The following is an 18,287-nucleotide window of genomic DNA, read 5'->3' as shown; positions in this document are numbered from 1 at the left end:
CTGCTGGACACCTCATCCCCCTGGGCACCCTGGCTCTCTGCTGGACACCTCATCCCCTGGGCACCCTGGCTCTCTGCTGGACACCTCATCCCCCTAGCTCTCTACAGGATGCCTGGGCACCCTGGCTCTCTGCCGGACACCACATCCCCCTGGGCACCCTGGCTCTCTGCCAAACGCCTTGTCCCCCTGGGGGGCCCCAGCTCTCACCTCTTTCCCTTTTTCCTTCTTGGTGGCCCCAAGTGATCTGGAGCACAAGTGGCTTTAGGCAGGGCCCCTCACAGGTGGAATCACAGGCAGGGAGGTGCTGGCCCGAGCAACGGTCAGGAGCAGAGGCCTGCCTGCTGCTGCGGAAGGGAAAACGTCAGTCAGGGCTTTTCAGCATTAGTTTAGTTCAAGAGAGAGGAGAAGCATCTGAATGATTTTCCTGTGAGGCCCACGGAGACACAGCCTCTGTCCAGGAGGAAGGTTGGCTGGCCAGAATCTGGGAAGGGGTTGATGAAGCCAGCACACCTCCCTTCCTCCCCAGGGACAAAGCGACCAACTAGTGACTTTCAAGCTTTTTTATCTCACGGCACACTTGAACCTATAGTTAAACTTCCACAGCACATTTAAATTATGTTGATCAAACAAAGAGTAAAAAAGGAATGTACTTACTATTCTTTGAACTTCTTTCAAGAATAACTTAATTAATGACCTTTACAATTTTTCATGGCACACGGGTTGGAGATCACTGCTCTAGAGTAATGAAAGGGAGGTCAGGGAAGTTCTCAATTTCACATCGAAGACCAGTCTCTATGAGTCCTGGATTACAACGGGGGCCTCTTGCCCCTTTGCTGTGTCTTGAGGAGGTTCTAGAAAGACAGGCTCTTGCCCTGAAGCCTTCTCACCCCAGCACATAAACTTGGGGTGCATCGTGGCTGCCTTCCTCCAGGCAGACTTCCTGATGCAGGCCTCATGGGGCAGAGGACTCTGAAGTCATCCTGGGGGTATCTGGGCGGTGTCCAGGCATGCAGCCCCCTGCCCACCAGGGCCCCAAGGAAGTTGCTCCCCAGTCCGCCCCGGGGGCGTGGTGGGGTATCAGGTACCGTGAACTATAGAGGAGCGCCCTCTACAGCATAGGAGGCATTTTCAGAAATCCCCAGAGTCGCCTGTGACCAACCCGCAGTGCTGTGGCTCAGCACCTCCCACTGAGAAGAACTGGCCACCACTAAGTCAGCACTGCAGAGGCCTCGCTCCCGTCTGCAGCCCTGGGTTATCTGAGCCTGGTGCCCCTGTGACGGAGACTGGGCTGGGCTCTCTGCAGAGGCGTAAGCATGTCCACCATGGGCACCATGTGCCGTCCTGTGTGCAGTGACGTCTGGAAAGCACATCTATGGAGTGAGCCAATTGCTTTTGCCCCTTGGAAACTGAGGCCAGCTGTCCTTCAGTTTGTCTGCAACTCAGGCTGCAATTTTCAGATCTTGAAGTCATTTGCTTTGTGCCTGGGTGAAGCTAAAGGTCGCAGTTAAATACCACATGTGAGGAGCACCTGGAGGTCACCAGCAAACGGCTGGTCCATGAGACCGCCAGCAAAAGGCTGGTCCAGCCAGCCAGAGAGACCTGGTTGGAGCCCGCACATGTAGCATGTGGGGAGCTGTCAGCCAGAGCAAGGTGCATTCTAAGAGCTCTGAGCACTTTTTTTTTCTGAGACAGAGTCTCACTGTGTTGCCCTTAGTAGAGTGATGTGGCATCACAGCTCACAGCAACCTCCAACTCTTGGGCTTAAGCAATTCCTTTGCCTCAGCCTCCCAAGGAGCTGGGACCATAGGCACCCACCACAGCGCCCGGCTATTTTTAGTTGTAGTTGTCATTGTTGTTTAGCAGGCCCAGGCCGGGCTTGAACCTGCCAGCTTTGGTGTATGTGGCTGGCGCCCTACTCACTAAGCCACTGGCACCGAGCCTCTGAGAACTTTTCCTGTGTCATTTCACTAACAACACCCCTCTGTGGGACAGACTGCTATCCTCCATTCTGGAGGAAACTGAGTCTTGGGTAGAAGAACTGGCCACACAGGGTTCAAGCCCTGCCCGTCTGCGTCCAGATCCTTCCTGGAACCCACAGGCCAGACTGTCCTCCCGCTGTCTTGCTGACCGGAGGCCTTGTCTGTGTCCTCACTCAGCATCTGGCTGCTATGCCAGTGTAAGCAGGATCTATCTTCTACCCTTATTAGGCTGGCAGGAATGTTTGCCCCTGGCTGGGTTTGTAGGGACATTCAGGGAGCGTCACCAATGACTGAGCAGCCTTGCAGTGTCGGGCCCTGCCCACCCGCGGGGCTATGTTCCTTCCTCCAATGTGGCTCCCTGGCCTCCAGCTGGCAGCCCTTCTCACTGACTGCTCTTACGGCCGGCCGCTGAGGAGGAAGGGGTTTGTGAGTCGTCAGAGATATTTCCTCAGGATGATTAATACCCTTTGCTTTTGTACACAGAGAGAGCCTGCATTTAGGTCTTAAAGATTAAGCATCATCAGGAGAAAATTAAGCTGTCCACTTTTTTCTCCATTTAAGGAATCTGTTTCATTTATGGGAACAAGTCATTTAGCCTGTTACTCTAAGTAATATTTTATTCCTACTTAAAGGATTTCATGCCTATTGACAAAATTTCTCGGGAATCATATCTCCATTGCTGCTGAGCAGTCAGCCACACGGTCTAGGCCACAGTTCTGGGCTTTCACCGGGGGTTCCGTATATCATGTGGGGGTCTCAGCATCAGGGCTACCATGTCAGCCCCACCTGCAGCGGAATTACCCAGCCACCTGTTGCAGACACAGACCCCCTAGACAGCCCTCCAGAGCCATTAAATCAAGTCTGAGCATGTGGGAGGACATACATCTCCACTATCTCCTCACGTGGTGAATTTGAAGTTCCCTGCTTTGGGCACTCAAAACCCATGTAAAGTCCTTCCCTAGGCCGAGGTGAGTGCAAAGGCTGTGTGCCACAGAACACGAGGGAGGCAGCAAAGCGTCCCCGCCGAGCAGCTTCACTGGGAAGACGTGAGAAGGCATCAGGTCTCCCCCCGCCCCAAACTGTGGGCAAGGGTCCCATCAGGACTGGTGCCCTGGGGTGTTCTAGAGCACCCCCCCTTATTGGAGATTCTCAGCCAGGTCCCGGATCACAGAGAGCACGCCACAGAGAGACAAGAGTGCAGGGGGACACACAGCATGAAACAGATTGATCTTTGGAGTGGTTCAGAATATCCATTGATCATAAAAAATACAGCAGCCCACAAGAGCCAGTGTTTGGCAGTCAGTGTCGCCGCAATTCACTGTTGGTTGATAAACAGAGTCCAGCATGGAGGTGAGAGGAGAGGAGAGCAGGCGTGGGTCTGCCCAGCAACGCAGCCCAGTGGAGTGCGTGCACCTTGGGGACTCCTTCAGTGTCAGGTGACTTGACTTTTCAGGACAGGCATCTTCCAAATTAAACTGACCCCACATGCACCAGTCTGTTTGGACCAGGTGGGAGACAGGTAAAGAAATGGCAGCTGCAGGGACACTGATGTTTCCCCATCAAGCACATGCTCCTCCCCCTCGTGCCAGGCTGCGGCAGGCACCCATTTATTTAAAAGTCCTGTTTGTTTTTGCAGGCATTTACAGAGACACAGAAAAAAAGACTGTTGTCATGGAAACAGCAGGTGCAGAAGCTCTTTCGGTCTTTCCCTCGGAAAACCCTTCTAGACATATCAGGATATCGACAGCAAAGAAAGTATGTTGGGGGTTCGTTCTTTGTAACGCGTGGTGGTTCCCACTGGGGTCTCGGGGCAGGAATATGGGCGGGCACCATCCCTCATTCGTGAAGATGCCAGGTGGCGGTTCCACATCACATTCCTTAAACAGGTGGGGTTGGGAGAAGACTGCGAGAGGCAGCATTCCCTGAGGCAGATCTGAAGGAGCGTGTGTGACTCAATTTACACTGCCAAATGCTGGTAGGAGTCCCACGGACACAGGAGGGGAGGGCGGCTGTCATTTGGTGAATGGCAGCGAAACGCTCGGTGGTTTACCACAATGAAGGGGACTGACGGGACAAAAATGGGTTGTTCCATCAGCACCTTAAGTGGTAGTGTAATTTCTCTTCTCCCTTTGAGCTGCAGATGAACTAATTATAGTCGGTGGCAGGGTGAGGAGCCCAGTGCTGGGCTATTTTGGTCTGAGCTGCAGCCTTGTAGTGGAGCAGAAACACCATTCTTGATTTTTCATAGTATTCGGCTTCTTGAAGGCAGTTAAAAATAAGCCTGGGTGTGCTTTAGAGCCCATTACCTTAATGTGGTTTTAAATTGAAGAATCCAATTGCATATTAAAAGTGAACTGCAGTGAAAATTTGTAGGAGAAATTAAGTGGGGGGGGGGAGGGTTGACTTAGGAATCACTGGAAAGCTAGTGAGTGTCAGTGCAAAGACCCTGACACATCAGCACTGTATTTTACATTTAAAACACTAGCAGACAAATGATAATTTCTATCCTTGCACCTAAAGGATTCTGAACTCATTTCATTTCTCAGTGCCCATTAGAATCTCTCTGCCTGTGTTGCTAACATTTGGGGCATATGTTTGTATAAGTGTGTCTTAAAACATTACCTCGTCTTATCTTGAAGGGTGATAAGGCCAATTGGAGTTTATAAAAAGTCATCATAAAATATTAATTTTAAAATTGGAGAGGGATCACATTCTGGCATATATAACACTTATTTATTAAACATTTATTTAGCCCTTACTACATGCCAGCTGGTATCCAGACACTTTAAAGTGTTGCTACATCAAATCCTTGCAACAGCCATGTGCAGTAGAGCTGCTTGTTGACACCAGTTTACAGATGAGTTGGTGGGCAGTGGCATCCAGGATTTGGACCAGGCAGGCTGGCTCAGGCTTTATGCCCTTGACCCCCACGGAAGTCCGGCTGCTCTCATGGGCTCAGGTTGAAGTGCAGAGGAGACTGGTCAGACAGAGCCCCACTCTGCACTGCCAGCTCCCTGGCCCTGAGCCCTCTGGAGTCACCAGCCCCTGGCAGGTTGGGCTGGCCCACCTCTGTACCCTGAGGATTTCTGGTGGCCCAGATGAAAGGTAAGGCCTGCTCCCAGCTCAGGCATCTCCTTTCTGAGGCAGAAATCCTCAGAATGTGCTGGTCTCTGCACCACTGCTGGCTGCCATGCAGCCTCCCAGACCAAGGACGTGTTGGAAAAGACGGGCATTTTCTGTGCGGAGGATGCTGGACCCGCTGGATGCTCCAGCACCTGCAAGTGGCCCCAGTGGCCTCCCCACGTGGACCCAGGAGAAGCAGGCCTCTCGGCCTTTGTGTGGCCTGTGCTGCAGGGAGAGCCTGGGATCAAGGGCAGTGTGGGCCTCCAGTCCAAAGCTCCTGCAAATATCATCTCCATCCTCATATCTCCAAGAGGGCAATTCTCCCTAGTAGAATGAGGAGGCTCCAGGTGCCTCTCAGAACATGGGTTCCCAGAGGAGGAAAGCACCAGCAGCTGACGATGCAGATGGTTTCTAAGCTCTTTGCTCCTCTTCGGAAAGTTCCTCTGCTTCAGACCCTGCCCAGCTCCCTGGGGCGTAACTAACGCTTGGATTAGGCAACCGGGTTGGTGCCCTGGTGGCATCTCCATTGATTAGATAAGAATGAATTCAGTCATCGATGACAGAAGTCCAACAGGATGTTACTGAAATGCTACAAGATATTTTGTACTCAAACGGTTTCCTCTGGGATCTTTTCATGCTATTAATTTGCTTTGAAGATCCACTTCTCTGATAATACAAAGGTAGCTGCAGCCCAGCCCCTGCTTGAATTATCACAAATCCCTGAGTAACTGGTTCTGATTAATGTTATTTTAGCAAGGACTTTTCATGCATTTCAATGTGATGAAATCATACTTAGAAAGGCAGAGTAGGAGGATGAGGAAGGAAAAGTTACTTTGGGCACTTTGCTCTCTGCCCAGAACCCATGATGATTTCACTAAGCTCAGCGGTCTGAGTGACCTAAGCTGGCACTCTGGCAGCCCTCAGCAAATCTGGCTTTCAAAAACCAACAAAGGACAGGGCAGCAAGGGACCCGCTGTCAGCAGAAAGATGACATCGCCTCCTCCATCATGTCCTGTCCCAAAATGTTCTGGGCTCTGCACCCCCTAATCCACATCCAAGTCCTCATTCCGGGAGCCCCTGCTCCCCTCTCTTCCCCAGTGACTAAGTAGCCCGTAGGAGAATCCCCTGCCCACATCACATTGCTTAAGAACAAGTCGTGGCTTCCTGGAAGTACAAATCATTTCAGCTTCACTCATTGACTCTGTGTTTTACATATGAAATAACTTCCTAAAACTCCAACCAAAAAGGAGGGTGAGTAATCTCCATCCACACTAAATAAGGAAAAATCTTAGCAGGATACCAGGTGGCCAAAATTCCAAATTCAGAGACAAAAGGATGAGTTTCGTAGTTCAAAAACAAAGCCAAAATACCACCCGAGCCCTTGTCTCTACCAGTTGGTGCTCTCAGATCGTCCTTCCAAGGAGGTCTCTCTGACTACCCGGAATCAGTTCTACCTCCCTGGCCTCAGTTTCTCCCTATAAACCAAAAATCTTAAACCTCAATAAAAAAGGAATAAGGGGGTGAAGAAAGGATGAGAAAAACAGAGACCAAGAGCCCACATCTTCCTCTTTACCACATTTTTAGGGTCTTGTGACCAGAATCCCAAACACTCTTGGTGTCCACAAGAGCCTGGGAGTGGAGATGCAGGCAGAGTCCTCCGGCCTCTCCTTCCCTCCCCAGGAACCACAGGAATCCCGGGCGGAAGAGGGACTGCTCTGAGCCCTGCCCGGCTCTCCCTTCATCGCAGGAAGTGAGGGTTTTGCAGGCCCCTGGTCCCCCTCAACTGGTTAAACTACGTCAGCCTGCTTGCTGGAGTCTCCTGGCTGGTCTGGAACAAACCTCCCATGTGGCTGGAAAAGCAAGTCTGTTCCATCTTGTGGCCATTGGAGGTAGAGCAGCTTGACTCCAACATAACCAACTGAAGCTGACTCCTCTTAGAAAGAATGTGCTGGTCCCTGGAACCCTGCTGGCTGCCGCACAGCCTCCCAGACCTGAGCAGTTAGTTGGAGAAGAGAGTTCTTCCATGCTGAGGTCACCCGCCCTCATGGAATGGTCCAACCTGCATGTGACAGCAGGGGCCTCCCCTGTGTGGGCCCATCGGAGCAGGGTGGGACCTCGGCCTCCCCTCCACATGTCTGGGCTGCAGGGAGGTCTGTGGAGCAGGGGCAGTGTGTGTCCCAGGGCCAGAGCCCTTGCCAGCATCAGTCACCATCTGTGTCCTCCTGTCCCTGGCCCTGCAGATGGGGCCGCATCATGACAGCAGAGACTAATTCTTGGCTCATTCAACCTACATTTACTGTGCCTGGAGCTGGCTTGGGCTGGGGACCCCAGGACTGAGAGGACAGGCATGGTGCTCAGGGGGCTTCAGGACTCTCCATGTCTGCCTCACGGATAGAGAGACCAGGAACAGACTCCAGCAGAAAGGAAGGAGCACGGGCCTTGGGGACAGGGTCAGGCCCCATTCCAGTCCTGGCTCTGTGCTTTCTTGCTGTGTGGCTGCCTCAAAGGCAAAGCACTCAGGGGAGGCGACTGTAGCAGGAGACCAGCGAAGTGCCTGGGCCCATCCCTGGCCCTGCCACCTTGGGACGTTGCTAAACCTCCGTGCTCCTCCTCCACGGGCTGTTCACTGTTTGGGGCCAGCACCACCTCACAGGGCTGTTGCAAGGATTGAAGAATGATGTAGAGGTCCCAGGACGGTGCCCGTCACAGGCCCCGCGATCTCCATCACAGTGTTGGGCTGGCACAGAGCTCCCTAAAGGCCACACAGCAGTCAGCTTGTGAGCAAGCCCCGGGTAGCACCTGCAGGCAGCAGCCAGGCAGGCCGAGCAGTGACTGACCCTCTGGTTCTCTCCCTTGGCCTCACAGTCGCGGTTTTGGGCAGTCCAACTCCCTCCCCACGGCGGGCTCTGTGGGCAGCGGCATGGGCAGGCGGAACCCGCGTCAGTACCAGATTCCCTCCCGGAGTGTCCCTTCTGCCCGCCTGGGCCTCCTGGGCACCAGTGGATTCGTCAGCTCCAACCAGCGCAGCCCTGCAGCCAACCCCACCATCATGAAGCAGGGGAGACAGGTTTGTGCTGCCAGGGGGTGGGGGTCGCCAGGTGACCCCAAGGTGGAGGGAGGCCAGGGGACTAAATTCAGGGCTACTGCTCAGGGAAGGGGGGCCCTGCCAGGTGACCCCAAGGTGGGAGGAAGGTCGAGGAACTAAATTCAGGGCTGCTGCCCAGGGAGAGGAAGAGGGGGGCCCCCGCCACGTGACCCCAAGGTGGGAGAGATGTCCGGGGAACTAGATTCAGGGCAACTGTCCCCAGGCCTCAGGGATAACCGAAATCTTTTGTGCTGTTTCTGTGGGAGTGAAACTACCCCAGAGTTGTGCTAACCCTGTTCTGAGGACCACCTAAGCCTAGGGGCCCTGCAGTGGACGGCCTTTCAAAGAAATGCAAGCCCGGTTTCTTCTCTGCCCTGATCACAGGGCACCTCCTGTGATCTGGGGTCTGGAGTAGCCCAAATATTTAGGAACTTCCTTTGCCTTTTGATCCGTGGCAAACAGCTCCCTTGTCATGGCCCAGCCATGACAGAGTTGTGAGAGGCCAGCAGAGGGAGAACCACCACTTTCAGTTCAGGAAGTTGGCTTCCCTGCCCCACCACTCTCCAGCTCTGGTCCCAGGCCCTGAGCCTGCCCTGCCCAGGGATCCTGCCTGCCCATAAGCCTCCCCTCAGGAGGGTCTCTGCAGGTTGAGCTAGGTATGGAGGGACATAACAGGACTGAGAAACTGAAGGATGACAGGTGGGCTTAAAAATAGGAAGGCAGCTCTGTGCAAGAAGGCGAATTTACTCCCTGGGGATGTAGCACAGGATCAAAAAGCCCTGAGGTCTGACCACGGCCCCAGGCACAGAGGAGCCCAAGAGAAGGCTCTGCCAGGCCACAGCGGCTGAGCTGCACCACTCGCTCCTGGCTGAGATTGGCTGCTTTTCGTCCCCCTTGCTTTGGAATAAATTTATAAGAATCTCAAAAGGAAAATCAAAAGAGAGCCCTGAAATAGTTTGTGCTGTTCCTAGAAGCATTTACAGAACTCCCCCATTTCCTAGGAAAGTCAGGAAAAAGCAAAAGCAACAAATGGCAAAAAAGTGAGACGCTGAGGGAGAGTGGTGTCCAGATAAAGCTGAGACTTAGAGTGAGGCCAAGGGGCAGGAAGACGTGGCAAACGGCCCCAGCGGCTCCCTCCTGTCATCCCAGCACTCTGGAAGGCCGAGGCAGGAGGATCCCCTGAGCTCAGGAGTTTATAACCAGCCTGAGCAAGAGCAAGACCCCATCTCTACTTAAAAAAAAAAAAAAAGGCAGAAAAGTTAGCTGGATGTCAGCGGTCCCAACTACTTGGGAGGCTGAGGGAGGAGGATCTTGAGCCAGGAGTTGGAAGTTGCTGTAAGCTATGACACCACAGCACTTTACTCAGGATGACAAAGTGAGACTGTGGCTCAAAAGAATCAAAAATGAAATTAAAGAAACCCTCTCTCTATAAACGTGCACATGGGACCCTGGCCTGCAAACCCTTTGGAGACATTAGCAGAGAGTTCTGGGGGGACAGTTGCCTCCTGAGTTCTGGTGGCAGCTCCGCTTCCGTCCCAGGGCTGTGGACTAACAAGGTCCTTCTTTTTGCTTTTCTCGCTAGAACCTCTGGTTTGCCAACCCCAGTGGCAGCAACAGCATGCCCAGCCGCACCCACAGCTCCGTGCAGAGGACCCGCTCGCTGCCGGTGCACACGTCCCCACAGAGCGCACTCATGTTCCAGCAGCCGGGTAGGCGCGCGGCTCCTCCTTGATGGGGAGGGAGGCTGGGACACCAAACGGCCCATGAGCCCAGCCGGAAGGAGCTTAACCTTGCTGTCACAGCATTCTTTCGAGCTTATAGGAGCCTTTCCATTTTAAACCGTGCCCTGCCAACACGGACAGCGGCTTGACTGGGAGCCAGTTGCAATCTGATGGGATATTTTTGATACTAGTCAGGATTGATTACAACAGATATCACCAGAAGACTTTTGGGGAGATGGGGGGTTCATGTGCTCTGTGTGTGTGTGTGTGTAGAGAAAGAATAAGACAGAGGGAAAGAAAATTCGGCCTTGCTGGGACTGAGAGCACCACCAGTATGGGCTTGTCTTGCAAAGCCATGACTGTTAGATCAGCTGAACATCTTTCTTTGACTCGGTTAAAGGGCAGCTTGGCACACTTAAGTCCATTCCTGCTGTGCCACTAAAGCAGAGTGGCCAGAATGTGTACAACTGATGCCTGAGTCCTCTGTGTGCAGGAGTGACCCATCAGACCCTGAGAGTTTGCACAGCCACACAGCAGGGTATCCACCTCAGGCAAGCAAGCAGAGACGTGTGCACCTGTGAGCAGGTCCCCGCCCTAGATGCACAGACAGTCCATACAGTAAGCCTTGTAGGAGTTCAAGGGAGAAACGCACCACTGTGGACGGGGTGGGCAAGGAAGCTTCTTAGAAGTGGAGCTGAGCTTCAAGGGGAAGGGTGCGGAGGCAGGGGAAGCCTGCAAAGCCCCAGGTGCCGCTGTGTGTGCTGGAGCCTGTGGCCAGGCTGAAGGGTCTGGCCAAAGGGGCAGAGAGGAGACCATGGGAGACATAAAAGATTGTAGCACATAGTGGGGGCTATGAACCCAATGCTGAGGAGCCAAGGAGCCAGGACTCTGGCCACACTCAGTGGGGAGACTGGGAGCAGGGCAGTGGGTGTGAGGAGGAGAGAAAGGAGAGTCTGGGAGGAAGAGGACCCGCCAAGGGAAAGGATCTAAGGAGAAGGAGTCCCTGCCTTGTGGTCCAGGTCCCTAAGTCTCCAACTTGCTCATGTTCCAAAGTTCCTTTCTCCACTCCTATAGCTGTAGCTGTTTTCCTTCCTGGAAGGACAGCTATAAAACCTGAACTTGGGAAGGCCTTTTCCCTGGGCCATCTCCTCCCATCCTGTTCTCATGCCGTAATCCTGTCCCTGACCCCAGTCCCTGGAGGGCAGCCCCGAGTCTCATGGCCACAGAGGCCCTGGAAGAGGGACTGCTCGCCTCAGCCCTAGGACATGGGGCCTTCTTTGTGTTTTCCTTTCTGCCCTTTGCCCAGCTCTTAGTCCTTCCCTTTTTCTCTTGCTGTACCTTCCCCGAGTTTTCCCCATCTTAGCTGGGAAGTCCAGGCCTAGAGAGTCCACTTTCTAAGAGCAGGGCCGGCCCCAAGTGCTTTGGAGCTGTTGAATCGACCCTTGGTTTCCTGTCCACTGGTTCCCAGCAGTGCCATGAGCCTGGCTCATGTTCAGGGCAGCTATGAACCTACGATCGTTTTCACTTCTTTCCTATGAAGCCTCTTGTTGCCACAGTTAAAGAATTGAACAATTCGAAGAGCTCAAAGGAAAAGTGACTGTCTCTCTTTGCTCACATCCCCAGGTTCCAGGGGCAACCATTTAAATAGTACAGCAGTTCTCAGTTTTCCTACAAGGTAGTTACCTGCAAGTCTACAAATGTCATGCTTTGCCTTCTGGACTCAGGAACCCCTAGGAGTGGTTCTGTTTTATTTTTTTAAATTAATCTCTTGCCCAAGCAGTACAAACCCACCTCCAACAAGGCCATGACAAGCCACAGCGTTCCTAAGAACAGCTGAAGCATGGGGAGAAGGCCCCTCCGGGTTTCCTGACTGCACATGAACCAGGGAGCACTCGCCCAGCACAGAGAGCTCCTGCTGGGTCACAGGCCGCAGCTCCTCAGCCTGGCTCAGGGCTGCAAGTGCCCCCTTGCTGCTCTGAGCACACGCTGGGTGTCAAGGCCACACATCACTGAGAATTTCCCAGCTTTCCGAAGAGGCAGCTTCTCTGACCCCAAGCCAGGTGCAGCTGAAGGCTTGTCCTGGAGAAGCAGGGTACCCCCCTCCACAGGGGCGCCTTTCCACACGGAGCAGCACCACCTGGTCACCTGCAGGGACTGGGGGTTGGGGGCCAGGCACTGGGACTGGACTGAAGGCAGCACATCGGGACAGCAAAGTCAGGAAGACAGGAGGGGGTTCTACCTTCACACACACACGGAGCGACAGCACGAAATGTAGGTGACTATGCAGAAGACAGCATCACCGGCAATGTAGGGGTTTCCTCCTGGCCAACAGATGGCTTCAAAGAATCCTCTTTAAAAGGCTTGGACAAATCTGGAGAACTATGGTGTGTCTAAGGATGCTTCATTCCAGTAAGAGGAGGGATGATTCAAACATCCTCAGAGAAGATGGAGAGGCCCGGGCCAGAGCCAGCCCCACTGTGTGCCACTGTGCTCAGACTCACAGGACGCTGCCCAGCCCCACTGTGTGCCACGGCGCTCGGATTCACAGGACGCTGCCCAGCCCCACTGTGTGCCACGGCGCTCGGATTCACAGGACGCTGCCCAGCCCCACTGTGTGCCACGGCGCTTGGACTCACAGGACACTGCCCAGCCCCACTGTGTGCCACCATGCTTGGACTCACAGGACGCTGCCCAGCCCCACTGTGTGCCACGACGCTCAGACTCACAGGACACTGCCCAGCCCCACTGTGTGCCACCGTGCTTGGACTCACAGGACGCTGCCCAGCCCCACTGTGTGCCACGACGCTCAGACTCACAGGACGCTGCCCAGCCCCACTGTGTGCCACGACGCTCAGACTCACAGGACGCTGCCCAGCCCCACTGCGTGCCACGGCGCTCGGACTCACAGGACGCTGCCCAGCCCCACTGTGTGCCACGGTGCTCAGACTCACAGGACACTGCCCTCTTTCCTGAATCTATGTGCTATGCAGGCTCCTTGGAGGCCCCTCGGGCAGATTTCTGCTCTTCTCCTGAACAAGCCATCTTCAGTTGTTTCTCTTACTGGCCTCTGGGATGAGTAAGAAGCAGTAAGCTGGTCCTCCCAGAGTGCAGGGGACAAGGGGTGACACGCACCAGGATGGTGGCTCTGTCTCCTCTCCCTGCCAGTTCTGCTCTGACCTGCCTCCTCCCTCTCTCATTGGCCCTCGCGTTCCTCGCCGCCTGTCTCCGTCTCCGTCCCTGTCCCTGTCTCCGTCTCCGTCTCCGTCTCTGTCTCCGTCCCTGTCTCCGTCTCTGTCTCCGTCTCCGTCTCCGTCTCCATCCCTGTCTCCGTCTCCGTCTCCATCTCCATCTCCGTCCCTGTCTCCATCTCCGTCTCCATCTCCGTCCCTGTCTCCGTCTCCGTCCCCGTCCCCGTCCCCGTCCCCGTCTCTGTCTCCGTCCCTGTCTCTGTCTCCGTCTCCGTCTCTGTCCCCGTCTCGGTCTCCGTCTCCGTCTCCGTCCCTGTCTCCGTCCCGGTCTCCGTCTCCGTCCCCATCTCCGTCTCTGTCTCCGTCCCTGTCTCCATCTCTGTCTCCGTCTCCGTCTCCATCTCTGTCTCCGTCTCCGTCCCTGTCTCCGTCTCTGTCTCCGTCTCCGTCCCTGTCTCTGTCTCCGTCCCTGTCTCCGTCCCTGTCTCCGTCTCCGTCTCCGTCTCCGTCCCTGTCTCCATCTCTGTCTCCGTCTCTGTCTCCGTCTCTGTCTCCGTGCCCCTTCTTGGCTGCACATCTTCCTTGCTCTCCTTCCCACACCCCCCCAACCAGACACTGACCTTTCTAGCTACTCAACAGAGAAGCCTCAGCTTTCCTTGTAGAAAGTAGGATTCTAAAGGCTTTCCCTAGAATGTCCTGCCCACCTCTTATTCTGAAGCCAGCGCCTAACCCTCAACACCTTGGAGAAAGAGCCCCGAAACCACACCACAGGTGCCACGCATGTGAGGCCTCCACAGAGGGACGGTCACTGTGTCACAAGCCGTGTGGCCACTCATCAGGGAGGCCTGCTGCTCCCTCCGGGGGCTTCCTGACCCCAGAACGCTGCACCACTGGTCCACGTGGGACTTCTGAAAAGATACAATTATAAAGTGTCAAGTCCACCTACACCAGTGGTTCTCACAATTCCTATGGGTCGTGACCCACAGGTTGAGAACCACTGGCCTAGACCCTGGGGATCCCAGAGGTTGGGATTGATCCTCACTAAATCCTAGGAAAAGAATTCCTGAAGACTTCATCTAAGCTTCATAACTAAGTCCATTTAAGAGACGTCTTCCTCCCGACAGTGCCACCCACCTGTGACAGTCGGGGGGCTTGGGACAAATGATGTGAGCCCTCAGGCTTAGCAGGAGACCCAGCAAGCCTTGGCCTGGAGGTAAACGTGCCCCTTGGGAGTTCTGGGGAGAGCTCTGCCCACCAGGCTTCAGCTGAGGGTTTCGGCCTGAGATGGGAGCTGTTCTCTGCCTAACTGGCCTCGCTCCACCTCGCACTTCAGCTGAGGGTCTCGGCCTGAGATGGGAGCTGTTCTCTAACTGGCCTCCCTCCGTCTAGCACATGCTGCGAGGTTTCTTGGATCTGTTTTTATCAAACACACAATTAAGAAGTCACACTATTGGGAAACTCTGAGGTGGAACATATGGGCTTCTCCTAAGACTTTAGGTTTCCTGGAGCCTCTCTGAGCGCCGAGTGGGTCCTGGCTGCCGCACTCTGGGCGGGCAGGCAGGGAGGGGAGCGGGCGCCCCACTTCCCACCTAAAAGAGCATCCGCCAGGACGGGGATCTGAGAACGCAGAGCCCTGCATCTCTCAGCCCCCTCTTTGGAACACGCAATCCCAGGCTCGGAAAATGGCATTTTGCTGCGTGTTGGCAAGAAATCCTGCAGCTGAAACTCTTCTCTCCAAATGTCGAGCATCTTTATTTATCCGAATCTCTCCACAGTGTTTGTTTAAAGGGGAGTGCTGGAGAGTAAACTAAGTCTCACAATGAGCATATGGATGGCTGTAATTGCTGAGGTTTGTTTTTTTTTTCATATTTGCTAACTCGCTATATATAAAATTGTGTTTCTATTTTATAGATTTCACACCCTAAAGACTGCTAATTTTTGCATGCATATGATTTTCACATGAATGGGTGAAAATACTAAAATCTCTTCCCTCTGGGATTTTCTGATCGCCCTGACCCTACTCTAAGAGCAGCTAGCGGGGACCAGGAGGGGGATGTCACCGCTGCCTCCCCTGGAGCTCCCTGGGAGCTCAGTTATCCCCACACGTGAACTGGCAGCTTGTCAGGAAGGCCCTGCCCAGCTCCCCGTGCTTCCCACAGTGACCCATTCACCAGCCTTCTCATTGAAATTTTTAAATGACAGAAGCAACATCTGCCTCAGAACCACCTGGTAATGGGAAATTTGATTGCAGAGATCTTCAGGACAGCTAATCAAGACAAACACACACTTTGGTTTAGCCATCGTTCTGACTTCCTGTCCTACCAAACCACCACCCTCATCCCTCCTCTCTCTTCTCCTTCTCCTTCTCTTCCTCTCCTCCCTCTTTCCCGCTTCTTCTCCCATCTCTTTCTGGCCCCACCTGCCCACCGTGTGCAGACGTGAAGGAGAAGGGAACTGGCCTGAGGTTTGGGTCACAGGAGGCTCTTCCTGGCTGATAGTAGAAGAGCTGACACACGAAGCAGAGAACACTGTCCTGTCCCAGAACCGTGTTTTTTTGTTGTTTTGTTTTGTTTTGTTTTGAGACAGAGACTCACTATGTTGCCCTTCATAGAATGCGGTGGCATCACAGCTCACAGCAACCTCCAACTCTTGGGCTTAAGCAATTCTCTTGTCTCGGCCTCCCAAGTAGCTGGGATTAAAGGTACCTGCCACAACACCCGGCTCTTTTTGTTGTTGTTGTTGCATTTGTCGTTGTTGTTTAGCTGGCCTGGGCCAGGTTCAAACCCGCCAGCTCCAGTGTATGTGGCTGGTGCCCTAACCACTGAGCTGTGGGCACCAAGCCCAAAATGGAGGCAATCATGAGATTCCCTGTCCCCCAGGAGTCCCCCCTGCCAGCATGCTCCCCTCAGCTGCACCAGCATTTCCTCCCCCTTCTCACCACGGAGATGCATGTGGGGTGTGCCAAAGGCCAAGGCCCATGTCACAGGTGTCCACAGTGGGTGCGTTTCCTCCCTCAGCCCTGTAACGAAGCAAGAATGTGCCAGGCCGGGTCCCAGGCACCCTGGGCAGAGGTACATCCTCCCTAGTGAAGTGAGCACTCAGCTGGGCGGGGGCAGAAGACAAAGACACAGTGTGTCAGATGTTGGGGAAGTCTCTGCAGAGAATAAAGTGGGGGGAGAGGGTGGTGGGACGAAGTGCTGTTCACACTCACTGAACAAAGTCGGCAGGAGAGAGCGAGCCGAGGCCAGGAGGGACAGCAGTGCAAAGCCTGGGGTCCAGGGCGGTGGGGGAGCGAGGGAGGGGAGAGCCGTATGGGAGCAGGGAGGTGACTGACGAAGCCTGGGGTCCAGGGCGGTGGGGGAGCGAGGGAGGGGAGAGCTGTATGGGGGCAGGGAGGTGACTGACGAAGCCTGGGGTCCAGGGCGGTGGGGGAGCGAGGGAGGGGAGAGCTGTATGGGGGCAGGGAGGTGACTGGCAAAGCCTGGGGTCCAGGGTGGTGGGGGGAGCGAGGGAAGGGAGAGCTGTGTGCAGGCAGCGGGTGGGGGTGTGACTGGGGCTATGGCAGGAGGTTGGCCTCCCATCTGATGAGAGGCCGTTGGAGGGCTGTGGGCAGGAGGGAGAGACTCTGACCCGGTATTTCTAGTCATGGGCTTGTCCAGCTGCCCATGTTCACAGCCAACTCTGTGTGTCAAACAGACCTCAGGGGCTGATTGACCCTGACAGTGAGGGAGGTGTACTGGACCCTCACACTGGCAGTAGAGCCTGGTGGCACTGTGCACACTTTCTCTTTGTCATTGAAGTCCCTGTCACCAACATAACCCTGTGTCCTCTGCAGAATTTCAGCTTCCTGTGACTGAACCCGACATCAACAACAGACTGGAGTCCTTGTGCCTCAGTATGACCGAGCACGCCCTGGGAGGTGAGTGTCCTGCCGCCATGTCCTTGTCACCGTGCACCAGGGGACTGGTGGCCATCTGCCATCTGCACTCTGGCAGCAGCTCAGGAGAATGGGAGGGTGACAGGAGGGGAGGTAGGGGACAAGGCAGGAGTGGCCTTGGGGTGCTGTTAGGCCCTCTTCCAATTTCACCCTGGGGGGCAGCCCCCACGCCCTGCTCCTTTCCAGGAGGGGAGTCAGGGACCCAGAGACCATAGCTGTGCCCAGGGAGCTCCAGCCCACAGTGCATGTTGGGGTCACACCACTGTAGTTGTCCTAGGCTCCTTCCAGAGGTGCGGGAGTCGGGCTGTCAGTGGTTCACGGTGGGAATATCTCACCTGGCGTTGGGCACTTTCCTTCTCAGCACTGCTCCCCCAGCCTGGTCCAAGCACATCCCAACTTGCTCTAAAAATAGAATTTTGAAACAAAAACCCCTGCTTGTTTTCTTGTCTCCCTGTTGCAAATGGCTTCCATGGCGCCTAGAGCCCCGAGCAGGCGGAGGTGTGCTTTGCCATGTGACAGGGACGGGTCAGGTTGGATGAGCAGCCCAAGCCAAGGACAGGGGTCTGCGAACCCCTGAGCTCCCGACTGCGTGGTCATGGCAGCCCTGGGCAGCTGTAAGCTCCCTCCGGGCACTGGACGAGTACCTTTCCCCAGGCCTGGATGTTTGTAGGTACTTGGCAAGCAGAGGAGATGAGGGTCGATGCCCACCCCTTCCTGCCCTTCTGGGAGGCTCCAAGTGGTGGGACCCAGAGAGGCCTCCGTGAGCCTTCTCAGTGTCCCCCCAGTCTGGATGCACTTATCCCCCACCCCGGAGAGGGCCCCATCCTCACATCGAGGGCCAGATGGTCACTCGCAGTAGTGGTGGGGAGAAAGTGGCCATCAGCTTGGTTCTCCAGACCAGGGGGTTTTAGATTTTTAGTCTCTGCAAACACGATCTCATTCTGAAACCAAACATGAGACAGACAAAGGCTGCACTAAGAGGAGGGGGGCTGGGGCTACAGCCACTTGTTCTCACTGCTAGGAGGGCCCAGCCTCCCAGGGCCTCCATGACATCAGGGCTGGGGCTACAGCCACTCACTCTCACTGCTAAGAGGGCCCAGCCTCCCAGGGCCTCCGTGACATCAGGGCTGGGGCTACAGCCACTGACTCTCACTGCTAAGAGGGCCCAGCCTCCCAGGGCCTCCGTGACATCAGGGCTGGGGCTACAGCCACTCACTCTCACTGCTAGGAGGGCCCAGCCTCCCAGGGCCTCCG

At 54.9% G+C, this 18,287-nt stretch overlaps 1 protein-coding gene across 2 annotated transcripts in view; it reads left to right on the top strand.

The window, feature by feature from the left end:
• The window catches only part of SAMD4A (sterile alpha motif domain containing 4A), an 85,775-nt gene that overhangs the window by 58,018 nt on the left and 9,470 nt on the right, over positions 1–18,287 (top strand). For both annotated transcript variants that reach the window (XM_023514478.1, XM_023514477.1), the window contains 4 exons: positions 3,616–3,734; positions 7,968–8,169; positions 9,770–9,896; positions 16,932–17,015. In XM_023514478.1, coding sequence (XP_023370246.1) covers positions 3,616–3,734; positions 7,968–8,169; positions 9,770–9,896; positions 16,932–17,015 — 532 coding nt within the window. The remainder of the gene's footprint in view (positions 1–3,615; positions 3,735–7,967; positions 8,170–9,769; positions 9,897–16,931; positions 17,016–18,287) is intronic.

The sequence above is a fragment of the Otolemur garnettii genome, unplaced genomic scaffold (assembly GCF_000181295.1).
Source record: "Otolemur garnettii isolate 467f Iridium unplaced genomic scaffold, OtoGar3 scaffold00054, whole genome shotgun sequence".
In the NCBI taxonomy this organism is placed as follows: Eukaryota; Metazoa; Chordata; class Mammalia; order Primates; family Galagidae; genus Otolemur; species Otolemur garnettii.
This window is presented reverse-complemented; position numbering and strand designations above follow the sequence as displayed.